Source organism: Archocentrus centrarchus, chromosome 11, assembly GCF_007364275.1.
Source record: "Archocentrus centrarchus isolate MPI-CPG fArcCen1 chromosome 11, fArcCen1, whole genome shotgun sequence".
In the NCBI taxonomy this organism is placed as follows: domain Eukaryota; kingdom Metazoa; phylum Chordata; class Actinopteri; order Cichliformes; family Cichlidae; genus Archocentrus; species Archocentrus centrarchus.
This window is the reverse complement of record NC_044356.1, coordinates 11,036,397-11,047,808: the sequence shown is the minus strand read 5'-3', so window position 1 is coordinate 11,047,808 and position 11,412 is coordinate 11,036,397. Positions and strand designations below refer to the sequence as shown.

The 11,412-nt window shown below is 39.4% G+C and overlaps 1 protein-coding gene across 1 annotated transcript; it reads right to left on the bottom strand.

The window, feature by feature from the left end:
* Positions 1 to 1,562: 1,562 nt before the first annotated feature.
* Positions 1,563 to 10,025, bottom strand: ppp1r36 (protein phosphatase 1 regulatory subunit 36). Its single transcript, XM_030741188.1, is given in 13 exon segments — positions 1,563 to 1,798; positions 2,415 to 2,611; positions 4,400 to 4,452; positions 4,454 to 4,630; positions 5,240 to 5,282; positions 7,500 to 7,625; positions 7,797 to 7,895; positions 7,997 to 8,066; positions 9,192 to 9,238; positions 9,240 to 9,311; positions 9,462 to 9,542; positions 9,649 to 9,716; positions 9,917 to 10,025. Coding segments are annotated over 13 exon segments (1,299 nt in total). The 5' UTR covers positions 9,947 to 10,025.
* Positions 10,026 to 11,412: the final 1,387 nt, after the last annotated feature.

Sequence of the window (11,412 nt, the reverse complement as noted above, 5' to 3'; positions counted from 1 at the left end):
AAAAAAAGATGCAGGTCACAGCACTAGAATTACAAAGCTTTATTCAGGCGGCATCACGGCTGACTTGCTTATTGTAAAAAAAAGCAAAACAATTTTGAAAAGGCTGCTTACATTATTCACCAGAATATTGTGTGGAAGGAAGTATAATTTAAAACCAAACTAATTCCAGCTCTTCATATGAAACTTACAATAATTTCACTGTCTACTGTCGAATTGAGGAGTTTTTGTTGGAGTAGTTTGACCACCGTTAAACATCAAATTGTCATTTTTACACTGAGTTTTTGTGCAGATTTTAAAAAAGCTGAGCTACAGCGAGTTAACTTGAATAGTAATTGAGGTGTTGTTACCTTACAGGCGACCTGTTTCTTATCGTTATCCTAAGATAAACTACCCAGCTGTTGTCTCCAGTTACATATTCACAAAAAAGCCCCAAAGGTTGGTACCAATATACGATCATCAAGAAAGGTAATAAGCATATTCCTCAAAATCTTGAACATTTTGATGACCAACCTTTTATTGTTTAACTTATATCATTTATAGGTGATAGTCACTGCTCCAGAGCCAGTGTAGCACCTCTGAGTATTCATTGAGGCCAGTGAGAGGGACCTGTTAACAGACACGACAGGTTTCATTCTGTCAAGTATCTGTCAGTTTCCCTGTTATTAGCCACAGTGCACGGGAGGAGGAAGGCAACAGGAACAAGGGAGGAGACAGAGAGGGAAAGTGATAGTAATCATCAGGGGGAAAGATATGGTAGCCAAAGGAGGAGAGTAACATGTCTTATTTGACCTCTACAATTTTCACTGCCTGTCTTTAGATTCTTCCCCCTCTATGACCTGAATAAAAACAAACTTAAATTTTGAAATTAAAATTATATCTTGGGACCCATCCCCCATCCTAACACACAAGCTTCCCAGGCCTTCTCTTTCCTGTCCTCGGAGGGCTTAAGTCTACTCCTGGTGTCCCAGATTACTCAGCCAATTAGGGCAAAGGCAAAGCCCCTTCTGCTACCAAGCCCGGCTCGAGTGATTTGTGAGTGTGTGTGTGTGGCAGTGGTTCACATGACTGCCAGCCTTGTTTCCAACAGCACAAGGACACATAACGACAAAGTCAGCAACAGGAAAATAAAAATAAATAAATAAAAACCTTGGTGTGAAGAATACATAATTTTACATATCATCCAGAGTGAATTATGAACACGCCGAGGTCGACTTTCTTTATTTTTCTGTCAACTGAATATATTTAAGAATCTATAGAAAGGAGACCTTCAAAAGTGTTATGAATTTCACTATATTTTATTCAACAGCACCACCAGCTGGAAGCACTAAACAGATTCATATTCAGAGGCATATTCCAACAAATAGTGTGCATGGTAATAGTCCAGGAATGAGCTACACATGAGCAGACTGAAATCTTAGATCCTACCTCATTGTTTGCCTTGTTTTTTTTTAACCTATGTGACGTGCAAATAAATGCACAAGTTTAAGCTTATTGAATGCCACACACGCATGCAAAAACACTCACTTTCACACATGTGCACGCAAGTCACTCAGTGTGCCAGGTCAGTTTTTAGTTTTTATGAGGGCGGTGCTTCCATATTTGGAAAGGGCCGTCGACTTCATTCCCACGAAGGACAACTCAGTACCTTGAACATGGATTCCAGGATGATCTGCACTGTTATTAATGTCACTGCCAGCTTCCTCGTCCTCACCCTCGTCTCTGCTTTTCTGTTCTCCGTAGGGTAGCAGGGTGCTGTGGCTGAACTGAGCCAATGGCTTCCCAAGAATCCCAAAGCGCAAAAAAAAAAAAAAAGTTTTGGCAGTCTGCTGCTCTCGGGTCTTATCAGGTTTATAAAGGCCATTTCCAAACAATCTGAAGTCCATCATTCCACAAAATTCCCCCACAGTGATGTGAGAGATGATAAAATCACACAGAAAACAATTACTTCTAAGTTACTGCTGCCAAAGGTGGTTCTACGAGCTACTGAATCATGGGGTGTATTTAATTTTTCACAGGGCGGCGTCGAGTCCTCTGAAAAACCCAATTTATAGGATTGTATTTTAATATACTGTATTTCTGCAGTTCTCTCTGAATGGAGTAACAACATTACAAATAAAATAGATGTGCATTTTTATACAACCTGATGATAAATTAATGTAAAGGTCTTTTTATAGCTAACTTTAATTATTTAAAAAAAAAAAAAAAACACTAACTAACCAGCTCAGACTCAAACTGCACAGCACTCTCATGGCTGTCATCTCCCCACATATTTATGCATATAAAAACCAAAGGTAGTTGACTGGAGCTAACAGATGAGGCGGAGACGCAGGTATCAGGAAAAACAGTAGTGCTGGACCAAAACATACCCCTTATAATAGTAAATCACATAGGATATGAAGTTGTACGCCACCTGACACTGGAAACCTGCTGGTCAAGCAGCTCCATCAGCGCCTTGGTGTCACAGTACTGGGCCTTCAGCGGGCTCTGACTCCTGGCTCGGCTGCCCAGGAACAGATGGGGTGACCGTTCTTTGGGCGAGGGCAGCAGAGAAACCATCAGAGGGGATCGCTGATTTACTATACTGCTGAGTGGCGGACGCCTCTGGGGCGTTCTGGTAAAAAGTCAAATCGAGGGATAGGGTAAAAAAAAAAAAGTACATACTGAATAAAAACTCCCAAGGGAAATATGCTAATGTAAAAAAAAAAAAAAAAAAGTATAATTGAGGGGAAGGATTGCTTACACAGCAGTGTGGACACATTTCTCTCAAATACATTTTACTTATGCAGCTTACAGCAGGAAGTCAAACTCTGGAACTGTTTACATATTTTAAAAACACTGAAGCCATAACAAATCTGTCTGTACAGAAGCTTTTCCAAGCACAGACAACAGCTGTGCAAACCTTTTGAAAAGGAGACATTCCTCATTACATTAAACTTAAATACATATCTTGAGTCAGTTAATCAGAAAAACTACTTTGGTAGTAAAACCTATATTCAGATGCTCATCCAGAAAAACACAAATCTATAGACCAACAGATGTTTAAGATTTTTTTGTGTGTGGTGAAGGTAGTCCAAATTGTGTACATCCACCCTCAGGAGGACAGCGAGCTTCGAGCCCAGCTTTTGATTGTTTGCTCTCAACCTGACAGCAGGAAAGCGCACCGGGCCTCTGACAGCTTACAAAACCACCCCTCTCATGTCAGACAGAGCTGAGCAACATTAAACAGGCTGTCAGACGGTCCCTCCCATCAGACAAAGCCATGACTCCGTCTACATCAGTCATACTGCAGTCAGGTGTCAAACATGGCATCCATCAAACACAACTTTAATATCTGAGCTATTAGGTCATTTGCAGTATGATGTGCTGATCCAGGTTAAGAGTGGTTACACATATTAATGGTTAAACCAAAAGCAGGATACTGAGAAGTCCTCCTCAAAGTGTGGGCAGTGGTCACACTGGCTGTATGCTTGGCCAGAGTTCAACAAACATGAAGTCTGATCTGAGAATGAGCAGGAGCTAAGGTTTATGAACTTATTAGGTCACTCCAAATAAAACAAAATCAGAAAAAAGGCTCCCATCTGACCCAGTAAGAATCAGTTGGATTTTTGTATAATAACTTTAGTATACAGCTTAATGAAAATATGTAAAAAAAGAAAAAAAATTACTTCTGGCCCCAAATTTTGTGCAATTTAATTTGCAGCATTTTTAAGCCCCTATAACATCATACATTAGATGCATGAAATTCTCCTGGCTAAATCAAAATAAAAACACATTTATGATCTAAAACCAACCACATCAATCATACACACACCAAGTGTACACATAGTCCAATTTAATTTTTCATCAATCTCATGGGATATTTCACAGTTTGAGTGGCATAAATGCACCAATTTAATGTCTATGATGTAGATTAACAGAAATGTGACCTGGCTGTTTGGGCCGTTTCTGATAATTCACTGGAATTAACTTGAAAAAAAAGTGCATTTTGGGTAAACTTTTAAGGGTGGTATCACCCTGTGGGATAGGTCAAAACAAGCTCTAGCATATGAAAGGGCTCATATTTACTGTACCTACATTGTGATTCCAGGCTTATCCTCTTGTCATGTAAATATTCAAAGAACTTCATGCAAAAATGCACTCAATGGGCAAACCTTAGAAATACTGAAATATACACCACAGGCCATGTATATGCTTTTTTTTTAACCTTTTCTGATTGGCCTATGGGCGAAACCTTTTAAAAAAAAAAAAAGGAAATGGATAATGTCACTGTAACGGGACTGTATTTAGAAATTTGTATTACGCTGCTCTCTATTTAAAAGGTATTTAAGTAATAAAAATATCCACAAGGCCCTACAGTAACACACATCCTCAAACCAACCTTTTCTTCAAATTTATGTACCTTGGTTTTAATGCACTATTACATGTCGTCATCTTGCAGTCAGCTGCACCCGTCTTCACTTGAACCATTACCGACAGCTGAAGTCATTTTTGAGTTCCCATCAGTCATGTTCTTCACTGCCATGTTGAATGCGTCAGAGTACAAAAGACGTCCAACCTCCTCTTGAATGTCCTTCAGGTCCTTCCTGCCAAATGTCACCCAGGCCACGTAGCAGAAGAAGCTGTAGACGCACTAGAACATGAGAGAGGAAGGAATCTGTCCTTTATCAAACACATTCGTACATTTTGTCCATGTATTCACAGAATGAACATTTACCATCCCTACTTTCAGAACAAAGCCCCAGGTGGCCTCTTAGTCATCTGTGGTTTTGAAAAGGTCACAATAGCTATTTCTGTCCAAAAAAAAGGTCACACACAGAGCAGTCGATAGGCCGCTGCTGTTAGCACGGCTTTGCTCTCCCTGTCAAGCCACCTGGCTAAATACCGGAGAGAACCTGTCAAAGCAAAGCACCTGTGTTGAATCAACATCCCCTACCACTAACTAATTCATTAAGGACACCAGGCGTAACCGCCACAGTGTTGTTCTGTCCTGCTCCCTGCTGTCTGTATTCACAGATGGTGAACTTGCCTTGATCTGATCCGCTGAAGGATCTGTACTGCTGTGGAGATACTTTTTGAATCTTTGGAGAACATCTGACCAAAGTCATCAAATTTTAAACAAATTATTAAACAAAACTGTCATGGGGAACAGGTTCTAACGTTCATTAAAAATATATCTGAATGGTCCATTAGCAATGGATGCGAGAAATATGTGTAGCAGAATGTTATGATTGCACCTTACCGCATGCAGAAGCCATTCTGTTCTATTTGAGGACATCTGACTCCTAGAAATCAACACAAGATCTTCATATTATATGTCGCAACAACCTGGTATTGGGTAACTGTGAATGACGCAGTGATTTCAGCACTAACTTTTTGATTCAGGATTTGTGAGCTGCCTGGACACATTTCAAATATTATTTGCTGTGTTTTTAATCAGCAGGTAACATTTTGCAGAATAAAGCTTTTTAAACAATGACGCAACTGCAAAGAACAATACCTGGATTTTGATGTGAGATATCAACACAAAAGCAATGCAAACCAACGATCAAATACAAGTATGAACATTTAAAAAGAAATCAAAAGCATTTTAAGAGGAATAAATACAAAGAACTCCAAAATCTTCAGACTCAAACAAAGATCTACAAAAGGTTTCATACACACATTCTTTAAGATGTGCATATTAACCTGACTCCAATCTAAGGAAGACAGTACATAAATATGCACTAAGGAAAGCCTGTGTTCATATTTCTTTAACTCTGTCCTAAAGTACAATTACAAAAAAATTGGATCACTGTGCAAAATGTAAATAAAAACAGAATGCAATGATTTGCAAATCTCATAAACCCATAATTTTATTCACAGTAGAACACAGAAAGTACATCAAATGTTTGAACTGAGAAAATTTTCCAATTTAAGATCAATATTGGCTCATTATGATGTTGATGGCAGCAACATGTGTCAAAAAAGTTGGGATAGGACAACAAGAGGCTGGAAAAGTAAGCAATACCAAAGGCAACATTTGAAAGCTAATTAGTTTAACTGGCAACAGGTGAGTAAAGGAGCTTCTTAGAGAGCCAGATTCTCAGAAATAAAGATGGGCAGAGGTTCACTCATCTACAAAAACAACTGCTTCTACAAATAGTGGAACAATTCCAGAATAATGTTCCTCAACATTAAAGAAGCCATGTGTGAAGAATTTGAATATCTCATCATCTACAGTATATCATCAAAAGAGTCAAGGAACCTGAAGAAGTCTCTGTGCACCAGTGACAAGGCCAAAAATACAAAAATCAGTATTGGTTAACTGTCATCTTCGGGCTCTCAGGCAGCATTGCATTAAAAACAGACATAATTCTGTCATGGAAATCACTGCGTGGGCTCAGGAACACTTCCAGAAATCACTATCACAGTTAGCCACAAATACAGGTTAAAGCTCTATCATGCCATCTTCTCCAGACAAAAATGTCCTGAGGCAAAGTGGAAAACTGTTCAGACAAATTGACTATTTGAAACTCTTTTTTTTTAGAAAATCCCACATCCTCTGGACTAAAGAGGAGAGGGACCATCTGGCTTGTTGTCAGCACTCAGTTCAAAAGTCTGCATCTGTGATGGTATGAGGATGCACCAGTGCCTATGGGGCTGGTGCATTTTCTAACCCTGGAAAGGCACCATGAATCCTGAAATGTGCAGGTTTTAGAACAACATCCAGATGAAGTCTTTTTCAAGAAAGGTCTTGCATAATTCAAGACAATGCTAGTGCTAAAGCATATCCTCCAGGTATTACAGCAGCATGGCTTTGTAGTAGAAGAGTTCAGGTGCTGAACTGGCCTGCCTGCAGTCCAGACCCGCACCAACTGAAAACATTTGGGGCATCATGAAAAAGAAAATACAACAAAGAAGAACCAGGACTGCTGAGCAGCTAGAATCCTCTATCGGACAAGAATGGCACAACATTCCTCCCCCACAGGTCTGGCAACTGGTTTCCTCAGTTCCCAGAATGGACTGTAAACGTGTCCCTTTCCCAGCTTTTTTGAGACATGTTGCTAATTAAGTTTAAATATTTGATATGTTTTCTATGTTCTACTGTGAATAAGATATGGATTAATGAGATTTGCAAATCACTGCTGCACTGTGAGTTTATTTACATTATACACAGTGTTCCCAATTTTTTCAGAATGGGGGACAAATTGTTACTCCTGTCTCTTCTAAACACAGTGCATGTAATGGGAACAAAAGCCACAGTTGTAGTTTTGCGTAGATGTTTTAGAGTAAAGCTGAAGCAAATTCTGCTCTTCCTAACATGAATCTCAGCTCAACATTAAGTGCTTTCCTTAGACCTCCTTAAGAACGTCTCACTACTGCCACCCAGAAGGTAGCTTCGTTCAGGTATCACAAGTAATGCATCCTCGTACAACAACAAGTATGCAGCAGCTGGGTGAAAATATTACAGAGGAAAGTGGACTTTCTCTGCCCATCAGCTGTTCAGTGAATTTCCTCACTTGTGATATGGGCGATGCTGGTCTCTCTCCAGATCCATCATTAGCCGGAAGAAGCAGACAGCCAGCTTCTTTTGAGCCATCTCTTTTTTAGCCAAAGTCTCCGCCATCATCTGGCACTCTGACACGCTAGTGTAGGCAGCGTGTCAGTGTCGGAAAACACAGGGGTTGAAGAGGGAAAAAAAGAGAGAGATAATGGACATGGGTATATAAAAAAATGGAGTTAAACACAGATACATGCAAGGAAAAACCGACATGATTACAACGAAGGAAGTAGTCACCACTTTGTAATCTACTTACACCACTAAAGGCGTAGGTTTATTCTCCAGAGATTTATGTTCAAAGAACCAAGATAGGTAAAGAAGAAGAGTAGCCAGGACTTCATCGAGCTCCTCACTCCTTTACAAAGACAATGGAACACAAGGATGGGAACTTTTATAGTATAATACCTACAAATGTAATGATTTGTATGTAAGAGGTCATATTATGTTATCCATTACTTCAATAAATCCAGAAAGCGGTGAGGAACGGGAAGCAAATAATTCTCCTGTAGCAAACCGACAGCCACCTCTGCAACACAGAAAGTGTCATCACAAACACATTTAATGCTCACTACATATACAAGAATGCTATCACCATTCCTGAAAAGCATCATTTTATGAGATTTAGTATTGAGACTGGTCTACATTTAAAAGCAAAGGGTAGGAAAAGGTGCGCATACAGTACACTGAGATAAGTCAAATCTCAAAATTTGTTCTGTGGTCATTATTGGGTATTTTCTGATAATACTGCAAGCCAAATTCAGGATTTCTGCACTCTCACAAAATAAAATGATCCTGTTTGAGTTAAAGGTCATTCTGCAATTGCAGGGGCATTTTCTGTTTGAAAATAATCCATGCACAAAACACTAAAACATGTATTTGTTGTGCAAACTACACAAACTATGAACCTAGCTGTTGAAAATGTGGTTCCAAAATGACATTTTTCTCTTGCTCCAACTTCCTGATAACTAAATTCATGCCAGTTTGTGTCCCACAACATATTTGCAACACTGTTACTGAAACCTGTTTAACCTGGAAGAGACAAAAGTGAGATGTCATGACAAGGAGGAGGTGACACAATCAAGTCATGTGCTAGCATCCATTTAGCCACGTTAACTTGTGCAACACTGTAATTTTAACCCTGTTACCGTGTGATTTTTAATAAAATAATCAAATGGTTTTCTTGGCTCACAAGGGTTTAATCTATTGCCTTTGTAATAATTTGAATTATTATGTGTATAGTGTATAACATTACTAGAAACTGTTGAAAATCTGGGCCAGTTAGACTTCAAAAGTTGCTTGAATTAATATAAATGAAGCCTTATCTGAAGTGGAATGAGTAATCAGTATAATAGTGACTAACTTAATGATCAAGAATTTATTAAACAGTATTTTTAAAATCTACTTTTTCAGGTTCTGGAGTGTTGGTAACAGGGTTACCTTGCGTTACCTTTGATGCCCGAGCTGGACAAATCTAATTTCGTGGATGGTTTATTATTTGTTTGTTTGTTTGTTTTTTAAATACATAAACAGAAAATTATAAAGGGTTCTTTTTATATATAATTTTTGAAGCCTGAATTGTCCTCAATCTGTAGAACGACCCTTAAATCACACAATATTACTGTCATTAGTTCAACATCATCCTGAGACTTGCGTTTAACATCTTCAATGGTGACCCGGTCCCCTGGTCTCTTCAGCATCGAAATGAGCAGAGCTCAGGCTGCTCCTAATGCTTTGGCGCCCTCTATGGTTCACTGTAAATATCTCAGCCAACCTGAGGAGCCAACAGAGGAGAGAATGTGCAGGTTAGTCCCAAACACACCGTGAATTACTTTCTACTTTGTGCAGTCTTTGTCTTTTAAGTTGCAATAAACACAGCTGAATAAAGTGAAAGCATAATAGGTAAGTTTTGGTCCACGCCTACCACTCTGCTCGCTGCTGAAGCTCTTTAAAGTTGTTAATAGTTTGAAACGTCCTCAAAACACCCTCTTCTCCTGGGTGAGAACTATAAATTAAGAAAAAAAAGTGCCTACCGTGTTATTATATCCTAACAAAGCTTCTCCTGTTCTCAGGTGCTGTATACTACTGGCTAGTTGGCCTGCTTCGCTCACCTGATTAACTCCAGCTTTTTGGAATCATTTTTCCAAACCCAGCGGCCTAAATGAGGCGGGATATTCACCTGAAAGTCACAAATGGTGAGTTTTAATATTTTCTCGAGTCGAGCATTTCAAAAGGTTAACGTAAAAGGCGCAGCACAGACACCGGTGGTGATATTTACCGCAGAGCTGCAGCATTACTACATTTTTTTTTCTTTGTTTTGCCACAACACAAAAATATCCAAAAATTTAGGAATTTGTCTATTTCTTTGTGACAACTCACATTTTCGGTATCCTTTGAATATTTTGGCATTTTTATAAATTTCCTAAAAGGTTTAACTCCCGCCTCTTCCTTCCTGTTTGTTGCTTGCTAATGTTAGGCACGGTGTCCGGGCAACAGCCAATGGCGAAGAAGCTGGTCCCTCTGCAATCAGAGCCTTCAGAGAGTGACTGCAATTAGCTGACCGTACTGCTGTAAAACAACATAACCCATTAAGTCCATTAATAGATCATATTCTTGCGTTAATGGTGTTCATAGTATTGTACAAATCACTGCTTCTTCCAGATGACCCTTGGATTCATGTTACTACAGTTCACTGTTAATCTGAGGTCAATCAGAGATTTAGAGCTCGTTAAAGTTTATTTGAACCAATGTAAACAACAGCACATCCATTAAATACCCCCCCCTCCAGTTTGTAGCAAACTGAGCTACTGAAATACTTTCCTGTATTGGGTTCTTGTATTGCAAAAAAAAAAAAAATTTGCAGCTATTGCACCACTGGGGCCTAAAGGGTCATCAAAAATCAAGTATTAATGTGTGCAGTATAGTATAATTTAAAAAACTGTGAGCAAAGGCTGGATGGAGGACAGTTAGTGAATCAGGAAGTGTAGAGGAATAGTAAGGAGGAAGAAGAAGAAGAAACAGCCTTTATTGTCCCGCAAAGGGGAAATTTAGGTGTAACAGCAGCAAAAATGTCAAAATAATCATAATAATAAAATAAAATAATATATACTGTACAGGATTATAACCACAGGAAATGACAATATACTATGTATTACTATACAATATATACATACTATTGGTTCTATTCTTGTTTTTGTTGGGAGCAGTGATGGATATAAAGTCTTACAGCTGCTGGGAGGAAGGATCTGCGGTAACGCTCCTTTGTGCATTTAGGGTGCAGCAGTCTGTCACTGAAGGAGCTCTCCAGCTCAGCAACAGCTTCATGCATGGGGTGGGAGACTCTGTCCATCAGTGATGTTATTTTGGTCAGGGTCCTTCTGTCTCCCACCACCTGCACTGGGTCAAGAGGACATCCTAGGACAGAGCTGGCCTTCCTGATGAGCTTGTCTAACCGAAGTGCGGGCAGCTATGAAAAGTTGAAGAGTGGAAAGGCAGTTGGTCCAGATAACATACCTGTGAAGGTAAAGTGATGTCTAAGAGAAAGAGCAGTGGAGTTTCTCACCAGTATAGTATATAATTAAAAAAAATGTGAGCAAAGGCTGGATGGAGGACAGTTAGTGAATCAGGAAGTGTAGAGGATTAGTAAGGAGGAAGTGCGGGCAGCTATGAAGAAGTTGAAGAGTGGAAAGGCAGTTGGTCCAGATAACATACCTGTGAAGGTAAAGTGATGTCTAGGAGAACGAGCAGTGGAGTTTCTCACCAGACTTGAACACAGTCTTGGAGAGTGAGCGGATGACTGAGAAATTTAGAATTGTACTGGTACTGATTGTCAAGAACAAGGGTGATGTACAGAGCTGCAGTAACTACAGAGGGTT